Consider the following 12,971-nt stretch of genomic DNA (forward strand, 5'->3'; position numbering starts at 1 on the left):
TGTACATTATATCCCCCATGACATATTTATTTTATAACTAGCAGTTTGTACCTCTGTTACCCTTCACCTTTTCACCCATCTTCCCACCCTTCTCCCCTCTGGGAACCATCAGTTTGTTCTCTGTATCTATGAGTCTGTTTCTGTTTTATTTTGTTTATTTAGTATTTAGATTCCACATATAAATGAAATCATATAGTATTTGTCTTTTTCTGTGTGACATTTCATTAGTGTAATATCCTGTAGGCCCCTCCATTTTGTCACATGGCAAGATTTTATTTTTTTATTGCTGAATAATACTTAATTGTATATATACATATCTATTTTACATCTTCTTTATCCATTTATCTATTGATAAACCAGTAATTCCACTTATTAGCATTTATCTGAAGAAAACAAAAACACTAAATTGAAAAGATATATGTTCATTGCAGCATTATTTACAATAGCTAAGATGTGGAAACAAAACTCCTTATTTTAATATAAAATTTGAAACTTGACATAAAATAAACAGCTTCTCAATATTGAAATGTACCAGAATTCTAAAACTAAATTGTGATAAGCTATTTCCAAAGCTCAAATGTCGAGCCATAGAATGATTTATCTCTGTGAGAGAACAACTACTCAGTCTCTGAATGTTTTCCACTGTTTTTTACTAGATTTTCTATTTTATCTTGCTTAGTCCCTGCTTTATTTTTTCTTTCCTCTTCTTTACACCCCTCCATCTTTTTTTTTCTAAATTATTTTTTATTTTCTTTTAACTTCTCTCTTTTAAAATTTTCCTTGCCTCTTTTATGTTTTCTATTGTTTTCAACTTCCTCCATCTACTTCACTTCTATCTTTCCCCATCTTCTTAGCCTGCCCCCTGCTCTTAACTAATAATACAAAGGAATTAAAGTAAATGCATATAAGTATTTCCATTTATCTAATTTATTGGGGCAAGTTTTATATTTTCTATCCATAATTATCAAAGCAAGAAAGCAGAATTTTATATATTTCTTGGAAAAAAGTAAATGAAGTGGTTATCTTTTTTATATCCCCTGCCCTTGCTTATGTTCTAATGGTCAAGGGCGTGCAAAACAGGAGCAGGTAAGCAGAGGGAGGGTTTGATTCAGGGCATGTAACAGACAGGTGGTGGGGCAGGATTTCACTTCTCTTACTTTTGCCCTAAGGCTCAACTGGCTCATTAGTGGTGGAGGGATGATACAACATAGAAGGCTTTCAACCAATCTTCCCTTCTCAAGTATTCTTTACCCTTATTTTCAAAAATAGGCTGATCTGCTTCTCCTATCAAGTAGTGAGCCATATGGCCTCTGTTATATTGAAACTGCTGAACTTGATGGGTAAGTTATTAAAGTTAGTATAATTAATTTGATTGGCTTTTAATTTATTTAAGAGTAATAGCTTTAGGAACAGGACTTAACTTAAATCTCAATCCTTATTCTTCATTTTATTTTCTTGGAAGAAATAGGAGTCCAAATTTCACAGTCCATTTGCAAATTGCTTTGGAGATTTTTTGAAAACTCTTGTTTTTTCTCTTGAATTTATTTTCTTTCAGAAACAGTGAACCAAATATGTATGTGTAAATAATATCACACAGGGATTCCTTACTGAGATTCCTTAGAAGGGTTCTTTTTTGGGTTGGTTGGATTGTTTTTAATTTCAAGCTATTCTCCAAGGAAGATGAGCAGAGTAGCAATCAAGATCTGAGTAAAGAAGACCATGTTACTGTAGAAGGTGACCTTTTGGAACTGGAAGACATGGGGAGAGAAAAGAGAAATGGAGTATGATGCAGCTTTGACATTGATATTTAGAAATTCGTTATAGACCATAGAGTAGTTCTGTTTCAGTAGATTCAATTTGTCTGTCTGGCATAAGAACATTTATTGAATGCTTATGTTTTAAGGATACCATATATGTTCTATAGATGGATTTTATCATTTAATCCTGAAGTAGGTACTATATATAAGCCCCATTGTAAAATGAAGGAACCACATCTTAGAGAGACTAAGTAATTTGTCCCAAACTTCTAAAGAGTCTTCACTCTTCACTCTTCTAAAGAGTCTTCACCCTGGCAACCTGACAAAAGAGACCATGGTTTTAATGACTGCCTCCCAGATGGAGAGAAAAATTTATAGCAATAAATATGCAATTGCAAAGAGAAAAGGTCTCAAATCACTTCCATCTCAAGAACATAGAAAATAGCAAAATAAATCTAAAACTAGTAGAAGGAAGGAGATGAAAACAAGAGCAGAAATTAATCAACTTGAAAACAGGAAAATAGTAGAGACAATCAATGAAACAAAAAAGCTTGTTCTTTGAAAACATCATAAAACTGACAAACCTTTAGCAAGACTGAAAACGAAAAAAGAGAAGACACAAATTAACAATATCATGAATGAACCAGGGGGTATTATGACAGATCCTGTGGACATCAGAAGGGTAAAGAAACACGACAAACAACTCTATACACATAAATTTAACAACACAGATGAAATAGACCACTTTGTCAAAAAACAAGCTTTTACAACTAATCCAATATGAAATAGATAATTTAAATAGCCTTATAATTATTAGAGAAATTGAATTCAAATGTAAAACATAAAACTATAAAACTGTTAGAGAAAAACGTAGGGGAAACTCTTCAAGATCTAAGGCTATTCAGAGTACTTAGACTTGACACAAAATTCATGACCCATAAAAGGAAAATTAGGTAAACTGGTCTTCATCAAATTAAAAGCTTTTGCTGTACAATTGACCAGTTAACAGGAAGAAGAAATAAACTATACACTAGGAGAAAATATTTAAAAACCACTTATCTGACAAAGGACTTGTATCTTGAATATGTGAAAAATGCTCAAAACTCAATAATAAAAAATCCCAAGCAATTTAATTAGAAAATTGGCAAATGATATGAAGAAACATTTCACCAAAGATGACATACAGATGGCAAGTAAGCACATGAAAATATATTCAACATCGTTAGCCATTAGGAAAATTAAAACAATAAGATATCACCACATACCTATCAGAATGGAGCAAACAAAAAAAATAGCGGCAACTCCAAAGGCTGGCAAGGATGCAGAGAAATGGGATCACTCACACATTGCTGGTGGGAATGTAAAATGTTACGATTACTCTGGAAAACAGTTTGGCAGTTTCTTAAAAAACTAAGCATGCAACTATCATACAACCCAGCAGTTTCATTTCTGGGCATTTATCCCAGGGAAATGAAGACTTATAATTACATGAAAATTTGTATACAGATGTTTATGGCAGCTTTATTTGTAACATCCCTAAGCTAGAAACAATTTATATGCCCTTTGACATGTGAATGGTTGAATATTCTATGGTATATCCATGTCATGAAATACTACTGAGCAATAAAAAGAGTGAACTATTGATATATGAAACAATCTGAATAAATCTTCAGAGATTTATGTTGAGTCATGAAAACCACTTCCAAAAGGTAACATACTATATTCTTCCATTTATATAACATTCTTGAAATGGCAGAATTACAGAAATAGACAACAGACTAGTGGTTGCCAGGAAACAGGGAAGAGGGTGTGGCTTCAAGGCCAACCCGAAGAATCTCTGTGGTGATGGAGATGCTCTGTATCTTGACTGTGTCAATGTCAATTTCCTGGTTATGAAATTGTGATATAGCTTTGTAAGACTTTACCACTAGGGGAAACCAAGTAAAGGGCACACAAGATCTTTCTGTATTGTTTCACATGCTGAAAATTATTTGGAAGTTTATCAAGATATGAGGCAGACTAAGAAAAAGTATGACATGACAATGAAGGTATTAATCTGGAGTCTTAGAAAATGTATATATTTTTATCATAAGGCATATGTGCGACTACTTTCCCCCTTTAGTTTCTACATCTGAAGATGGAAGTAAGATATTGAAGAGAATCCTGAGAAAATAACTTAAAATGATGAAAAATTTTGATGAAAGATGATGTATTGAGTAGGGTAAAGAAATGAAGACTGTCTGGCCTACTTGGTGTGACTGCTTTAGTATTTGAAAAGTTGTTTAACTGAATGGACACGTTAGTCCTTTATTCTCAGCACCACTATCTCACCCTTGTCCATCAAGCCCAGGTCAATTTCTGCTTCAGTTATGAAGTTTAGTGTCTCAATCCCTACTCATCTTCCCCTCCTAGGAATTCATAGATTTTGATCAATGAGATTGCTCTTAAACAAAGTAACTTCAATTGTACATACAACCTTCTTGAGAAAGCTATCTTATCAATGGGCATTCCTTGAGTTGGGTTCATATTGTCTTAACATCTTTGTGAAACTCATTTATGGGAAGTTTAGACTAAATGCCATCTCAGGTATCTGCTCCTTGATTCTCTAAATTCTATGACTTCATGGTTTGACATGTCCTTCTAAAAGGTGATATTTGTTTTGTTATCTACCACTTGATTCCCTCAAGAGGACAATAACCCTTGTGGGGTAGCATTGAGTATCATGGTGTGTATTCTATCAGTATTTGTTGACTGAATGAACCCACTACTAAACATTTTCATAAAAGACAGAACTCTGACAGAGAAGCTCCAGTAGAAGAGAATTCAGTTGAACTCAATGAGAAAACTGGCATGGCAAGCTCTTAAACGCAAGATGTGAGTGACGGTCATAGAATCTTCACTGCTGGTCATTTCATGAACACCAGAGAGCAGCCATCTGTCCAAAGTATGTGTGGTCCTGCCTGGAAGAAGATGACCAGCTCCCTGTGACTTGCTGAGTTCCTGTTTGGTTGTTTGAGTTTAGAATTATGGGATTCTTAGCTTGATTTTCCAAGAAAAAGAAAGCTGTATTCCTTTTCCCATTTAAATTTCAGCTACTGTGAAATTAGCCATGACCATTTTTTGCAAGTAAAACTCCAATGTAGATAATAGACTGTGGAGCGATACTGGCCTTCTTTATTTGGCAATTGTGTTTGCGTTCCTATTGTGTTTTGTAACTCATGCATGATATCCGAGTAGGTTCGAATGAAACCATATTTATTATGTCCTCTGTTCTTTCAAATAGCAAAACAGATTACTGTGTTGTTATACAGATGTGCAGCGGGTTGAATGCCAATTCTTAGGAGCCGGCAAAGCCCTGTCCACTTTCCTGAGACAATGGGAGAGATGCAAATGACATTCAAAGGGAGTTCCTTGAATCTCTTGTGTTGAATTTTGCATGTGCTGCACCCGCCTGATTGCTTTGTGTAAGGTGCTATTGGGCTGTTCCATATAAAAATTCATGTCATGTCAATTAATTTCACAGGGAAACTAACCTTAAAGTTCGCCATGCGCTACCAGTTACCTCAGAACTTGGAGAAGATATTAGGAGACTTGCAAAGTTTGATGGTGAGTTTTTAAAATAGACAAACAAAAATCTCAAAATCAAAAAGCTTTTGTAACAAAAATAGTAACCAACTAATTATCTGAAATCTAATTTATGGTTTGTTTATTTTTTATTTGGTGAAAGGACATAAAATTCTCCAGGCATCAGAGCCTGTAATCTCTTCTCACGCTAAAGAGTAAAAGTGTTTACTGAGGGAGCATGACGTTATCAGCTCACCGTTCACTTTACCCTTGTTTCCTCTTCTCCAGGCTGTGTTCCCACTAGTCCCACGACACCCTTACTTGCCTTGCCTTGGCCTCCTGGCGCCCCATGCAGACTTGCTGAGCATGAATACAGGCCACTTTTTTTCCCTAGCTCTAGGTCTAACCATTCCTTCATTCTCTGACTCCGTAACAAAGACCAAATGCTAGGCTGAAAACTTCGTGAAGACGTAATCCTGCCTCATGTATTTCTGTGCCTTTCACAGTGCCTGGCATAATGTCTTAAAAATAGTAGGTGTTTAGGAAGAATATTCTGACTTATTAATCAGTCGGTCAGCTGTTGTCCTTTATTTTATTATTTTATTTTATTTTAATTTTATTTTATATTTTTAAAAATTTATCTTTATTGCTGGAAGTATTATAGATGTCCCCCTTTTCCCCTTCATTGATGCTTCCCCTCCCCAATCCTGTCCCCTCCCCAGGCCTTCACTACACTATTGTCTGTGTCCATGGGTTATGCATATGTGCATCTAAGTTTCTTTGGTTGCTCTCTTCCCCCTCCCCATTCCCTGAGAATCCTGTCTGTTGCCCTTTATTTTAGACCACAGTTTTGTTATCACCATCTTCATACCATTCAACCCAGTCCCCTGCTCCTCAGCATGGACTTTCCCCTGCCTGTTCTCTCCCAGCTATGTCTTGTTCTTTTCTGTTCCAGCTGTCATAGAAAAACAAAATCCTTCAAGAGTCCAAGGAAGAGTCATTAATAGTAGGGCGGTAGGCACCATAACAGGCTGTGGAACCTTTGGGCCCTTCCTGCCGCCTCTCAATGGTCTTTTACTTTACACACTTGAATGCCAGGCCTTAAATATCAATAGTGACATACAGATTGGTTTTATTTGTTAACAAATCTTTATGAGTTTGAGACCATCTTCCAAAATGTTATCTTTGGAGTCCACTAGAGGGAAATGTGGACAAGGGTCTTAGTATGATCCCATGAGTTAAAGAGCAGGTAAACTTACGTTATAAACTTTCTCCAATGCACAGCTTAGAGTTTATGTTGCCTGTGCTTTGCATTTACTTGCAAACTGCATCTGGATTCTGTTGATATTCTAATCTCTCTTAAAAGAGTACTGTTATAGCAAATGTTTATAGAAAAAAAAAAAATTCCTCCAGTTTGAGATTTAAGACAGGGAAATAGCTAGGAAACTTTGAATAGCCCAAGAAATATTTTGATTACATTAAAAACAAATTACACATTTTCTACCAAGTAATTTTTTCAAAGAAATTTTACTGTTATGTGAATCCAAGAAAAGTAAATTGTGTTCATAAATGAAAATACTTGCTTAAAATACCTCATAGAATATTTATGGAGTCCTAAATGGGCAACCGAAATATAATCTCCCATTACTCACTTCTTTCCTGCTGCTATTGTACCTTCCTACCTCTGTCAACTTATGAGGAGGTAAAAATTCATGATTTTTAGTTTTCTTTACCATTAAAAAGCAGAAAATGTTTGTTGTAATTACTCAGTTCACTTTCTTTCAGAGATATCAGCACAGATAGCCTGCACTATGATTCAGTTACAGACAACCCGGAAATCTCAGTGGCATAAACAGTAAAAGCTTATTTCTTGCTCATGTCATGTTCTGATGCACACTGGGTGGCCTTCTTCATCTTGTAGCCATGGTGCCTAGACTAATAACCTAGAAGGTCAGCACATTAGAGTAAGGATGAGATGAAAGAGACAAGCTGACTTTTAACTACTTCTTTCTCTCACATTTCATTGGCCAGCGTGAGTCACATGAGCCTGACCTAACTGCAAGGGAGCCTGGGAAATCACAAGTACGGCTGTTTATCGACTTCTGTCTGTACCGTGCCCTCCAAGAACTCTGACGATAGGATAGCATGTAAAAGGCCAGGCCGGGTTAGGTAGATTTATTTTTCTTTTCTTTCTTTTTTTAAAAATATGTCTTTATTGATTTCAGAGAGAGGAAAGGAGAGGGAGAGAGAGAGATAGAAACATCAATGATGAGAGAGTCACTGATCAGCTGCCTCCTGCATGCCCCCGACTGGGGACCCAGCCTGCAACCTGGGCATGTGCCCTGACCTGGAATCGAACCCTGATCGCCTGGATCCTAGGTCGATGCTCAACCGCTGAGCCATGCCTGGCCTGGCATAGGTAGATTTCTTATGTGGAACCCTAGAAATGGGGCCAAGAGTCCTCCTCTTTTTTTTTTTTTTTTTTAAAAATTTTTTATTTATTGATTTTAGAGAGAAATAGAGAGGAAGAGAGAGGAAAAAACCATCATTTTGTTGTTCCACTTATTTATACATTCATTGGTTGATTCTTGTATGTGCCCCAACTAGGAATTGAACCCACTACCTTGGTATATCAGGATGATACTCTAACCAACTGAGCTAGCTGGCCAGGGCCAAAAACCCTCCTTTTTTTTTTTTTTTTAAAAAAATATATATATATATTTTTATTGATTTCAGAGAGAGGAAGGGAGAGGGAGAGAGCTAGAGAAACATCAATGATAAGAGAGAGTACTCTGATTGGCTGCCTCCTGCACACCCTCTGCTAGGGATCGAACCTGCAACCTGGGCATGTGCCCTGACTGGGATTCAAATCCCAGTCTCTTAGATCATAGGTCGATGCTCAACCACTAAGCCACACTGGCTAGGCAAGAAACCTCCTTTTTAACATGAGTCCTTGTCTCTTAGTCACCCACTCTGCTTGACTTTTTCTTCTTCTCATACCACTTATCACCACCTGATGGACTCTATAACTTATTTTCTAAGTTTATTATTTATTGTCCATCTCTACCTGCTGCAATGTAAGCTGCACAGGGATCTTTGTTTTGCTCACTGATATATGCCTGGTTCCTAGAACAATAACTAGTACATAGTAGATGCTCAATAAATACTTGGCCAGAGTGTAGGGGGCAGGATTAATATGAGGCTCCAGAAAGACATGGGAGGGCAAAGGGAAGGACTGGGATTAGAGTGTGGAATGATGGAGGGGAGGAGAAGGCTTTGTGATGGGGCCTTGTAGTGCAAAGTTAGAATGCTGGTGTCTTCCTCTGGAGGACAGGTGGCTGGGAGAGGGATTATCTGGTGTGGTGGTTTTGCAATGCCTTTATGTCAAAATCCTTTCTCCGAACACAATTTAACTCAGAAGCCCCAGATTTAAACCAATATAAGTGGTGTTGCTCAGGCTGAAGCAAGAAAACACTTCCTTGTCTAATACCATTCCTTTTAACAGATGGAGAATTCTGAAGGGTTAAAGGACTTGCTTATATGTAAACATAGTCTCTTTTAGTAAGTCATAAAATTTATTTTTTAAGTGCAGTAATAATTATTACTTCCTAGATGTGGCCTGAATTAGCTGCACCCATCACAGGTAACTCACCAAATCTCCAATGTATAATTGCTTTTGCAAATAAAGGCAATGTGGGCCCCTCTCTTCCATCATTTATGCTTTAACTGTGGTCACTGTCCAGAGAACATGTAATGCCAAGTGCATCAGGCTGGTATGCTTCTGGACTAAGAACCAGGCCTCTGCTAAATTTACTCTTTCATTCTCAAGCCTTGGGTTGAATTTCAAACCACCTTAAAGTTCAAGGCAATATGACATTTTATGGGGTTAGCCTTATTAAAATATAATGTTCTGTTTCCAAGAAAGCATCTGAAGAGTGAATAGAGGGATTAAGGAGACATAAATCAGACACAATATACAAATTAGATTTCCCGTTAGTAGCCAAATTTAAAGACCAAGAGGGTGATGCAAGATGCAAGAGGTGGTATAAAAAGTTTTTGAAAGAATTGGGACAATTTACAAACCCTAAATCCTTCCCACAATTGCTCTTGCTTTCCTATAGCCTTCAACCATTCCTCCATTCTTTTCTTTTCAAGTCCTAGTTTACATGTTTTAATTTCAATCTCTCCCTGCCTCTCTGACACACATTCACACACTATATACTACGTACACACATTTCTCTACCCATTTCACCAGTTCTCTCTTCCTTTCCCTCCCTTTCTGTGTTCTTTCTTACTATTCTCTTTCCATCCCCCTCTTCCACGCTTTATGTTAGTTTATTTATTTTCTCTCTCTGCACTCTCTTTTTCCTTTTTAAAAAAAATCTTTTATGTTTTTACCACTCTCTTCATATTAATTAGTTTATTAAGTCTATTTATTAAGCACCTCCTAAGGACAAGATGCAGTACAAAGTATGTAGAATTATAAAATATCTCCACACGTATTACATGTTTCTTTAGATTCTGTTATTCCCCCATTCTTTTTCTACTTCCTCTTTTCTTGTCTCCCCTACTCACCTTTGTTATAATGAAGTATCAGCAGATTTCAGAATTTCTTCTGGTGACTAGAAAAAGACTTCCTTGTGTCATGAGATTTAAAGCAAGCACATGCATTGTTTCTTTTAAATTAAAAATATTATATCAGCTTGGCCGGCGTGGCTCAGCCATTGAGCATCGACCTATGATTCAGATCACGAATCGATTCCCAGTCAGGGCACATGCCCGGGTTGCGGGCTCGATCCCCAGTTGGAGGCTTGTAGGAGGCAGCTGATCAATGACTCTCTCCCATCACTGATGTTTCTGTCTCTTTCTCTCTCTTCCTTCCTCTCTCTAAATTCAATAAAATATATATTTAAAAAATATGATATCAGCATTGTGTACATTTGGAAACAGCCTGCCTAGCTACGTCAAAGTCACGTAGATGAGACAGACATATGAGGCATGCCTGTCTGTGCTAAGTATATCTTTTAACTTGTGACTTCGGGGCAAATCTGGGTGAGGTATTATTTTTACTTTTAGTTATTGTGTGGGTTTTCCTCTGATACTTTCCAAAATACTTTCTCTAGCACCAAAGTACAGTGTTTTGTCCTTGAATCATAAGTGCGCATCTTTCAAGTATCTGAAGATCATTCCTATCCTTAGAGAAATCCCCACTGAAACTGCAAACTGGGGACACCAAGGGTCAAAACTAAGATGGGTAGGGTCTCAGGATATCTCTCATAAGTCCCCCTGCCTCCTAAACCCAATAACAGTGTCTTGCTGGTGACCTCCTTAGGCACGACATGAACTTTCATTCATTCTTTTATTTGTTTACTCAGTCACCTGTCTATTCAGTCAGTAAATGTATCTTTAACACAATGCCAAGGGATTTGCTAAGCCTGGGAATGCAGTGGTTAATAAGTCAGACCCAGGCCTTGCTTTCATAGAGCTTATAGCACAGGGGAGAAGACAGACTTGCACCCAAGCTCATTTCCAAAGAAGCCATTAATTAGGTAAAGGTCCTAAGTTCTCAGGCCCTAAACATGATGTTGACAAATGAACAAGTGCTCACTATGTACCAGGCACCATGCTAAGTAATTGCACACAGTCTTATTAAACCCTGGCAGCCCTGGGAGGCAGAGATTATTATTACCTCCAGCTATGGGCAAAGACTCTGAGACCTTGACAAATAGAATAACTTTCCCAGTGTCACATGGTTACTAAGTGGAGAAGCCAGAATTGGAACCCAGGGCTGCTGGCAAAGACTGTTCTCTGAAGGGACAAGAAAGGCTCTCAACTACAAGTGGAAGGCAGCATTGGAGAGTTGGGGGAATTAACATGACAGCATAGCCCCTGAACAACCTAGGGTTAGGGTAGGGTAAGAAATAAATTATAAGAATACTGTAGACCTAAAGGTACAAAATCAATCGCCAGAGAACAATTCTTTCCAGGACTCAGATGACATCATCATATTTTTAAAAAGTAGCAATGTTCTCAGTGATTTTGAATGTTAGGATCCCTGACAAGAGTTTATATAAGGGCTGGCAAAATATAGAGATCAGTACATGCAATGTAGAGTTGAATTTTGGTAGGTAAATCTATTTATTTGAAAAGTTCTCACAGAATATTTTTTTACGTTTCAGACATCAGAAAGAATTGGTATGTAGTCTGTTGAACTTTATAAAAAAAGATACACAACTTGATCAAATATCACAATAAGTATAAAAATAGAGTGGGCCTTGATTTTTCATGTTAAAATCTTATGAGAATTGATAAGCTTTTAAAATAAGTAACTGGAGATAGTTGCCAGTTATACATTTGTCAACTGGTCATTTTTATGCCTGGGGGAAAGCCCCAGATATAACTTGTCCAAATGTGTTTAAGAATCTTTTGCATATTGTTACTGACTGGACTATGGTCTGTTTTTTGCAACTTATGACAAGTTTACATATTTTGTATGACTGTTAGTACTGAGTTCTGATCTGGGGAAAGGTTGACTCTTTATTTCAGGAATCTTTGTGTATTTTGTGGTCCTTTCTAAAGAACAGCATGTGTGTAATTAAAACACAGAAAAACAAGCATCTCTTTTTGGTTAAAAACAAAACAAAAAGGCTTGGTTAGCATCTTGTGAGTTTTTTTACCTACTAGATAGGTTTTCCATTCACCTGAACAGAAGCACAACCCAGTAGTATAGCAGATTCCATATAAGGACAGGAAGAATCACTTCCCTCTTCATTGCTGCTGTTGATGTGGTCATGATGGTAGTGATGATGGGTGGCTGAGTCTTGGTGTTTGAAGAATAAAGAGACTTTAGAAAACAGGAAGGTGACACTCTTCTTTCTAAGAAAAACATATTTATCACAATTATCACGGCAGGGGTAGTGGGCAGTCTTCTAAACTTCAAGAAGCTCTTAGCTAGAGAAAAGCTTGAACAGCAATAATGATGTCTTATTTAATAAATGCTTTGTCTAACGGAAGAGTTGCAATGCAGATAATCAAGAAATATTGCTAATAATAATATACACAGAAAAATAAAGCCAACTTCCCTGGAAAATCATGGAACACTGGATACTGAGCTCCATTTTCATGATAATCTACAGATTTCCATTTGGAGGTAAATACTTTAGTTTCTCAAGGTTCTTAGGTTGCTATTCAATGAATAAGCTAGCTGACTGAAGTTAGGGTTCTGAGGAAGGCCTAGAATGAAATATTGTGGATTTTGTTTACCATGGACCTAGAGCATTTCTGTGTGATTGTGAACTGGTTGAGTTGCTATCTACTTTCACGTGTGTTCTCTTCAGTGGCTGACTGGCTAGTTTGATTATATTTGTACTTTATTATTGACATGATTTCCTCCCAATTGTTTGATTGCCCATTAAAGATAAATTTATGTTCTAAACATCGTTTTAGTGCATAACTATGTGAGAAAAAAGTGCTATTTTTCTAAACGGTTTTCTCATCCTTTGTCAAACTGTTTACTGCCTGTTACTCTTCTCTGATAAAATTAGCAAAAGGAAGAAGGGTCCTAAAAATTTCCCCTAGTTCTTGTTATGCTTTTGGCTGGGATATATATTTTGGTTGTTTCTAATGTGATATAAGATTCCTGCCTTCCCC

At 37.0% G+C, this 12,971-nt stretch overlaps 1 protein-coding gene across 1 annotated transcript in view; it reads left to right on the top strand.

The window, feature by feature from the left end:
• ATP8B4 (ATPase phospholipid transporting 8B4 (putative)) overlaps nucleotides 1–12,971 on the top strand; it is a gene marked incomplete at its 5' end in the record, with an annotated part of 163,171 nt that overhangs the window by 63,103 nt on the left and 87,097 nt on the right. Inside the window, 2 exons of the mRNA XM_016210159.2 lie at nucleotides 1,270–1,340; nucleotides 5,281–5,363. Of these exons, the coding sequence (XP_016065645.2) occupies nucleotides 1,270–1,340; nucleotides 5,281–5,363 (154 nt within the window). The remainder of the gene's footprint in view (nucleotides 1–1,269; nucleotides 1,341–5,280; nucleotides 5,364–12,971) is intronic.

The sequence above is a fragment of the Miniopterus natalensis genome, chromosome 1 (genome assembly GCF_054644295.1).
Source record: "Miniopterus natalensis isolate mMinNat1 chromosome 1, mMinNat1.hap1, whole genome shotgun sequence".
Taxonomy (NCBI): Eukaryota; Metazoa; Chordata; class Mammalia; order Chiroptera; family Miniopteridae; genus Miniopterus; species Miniopterus natalensis.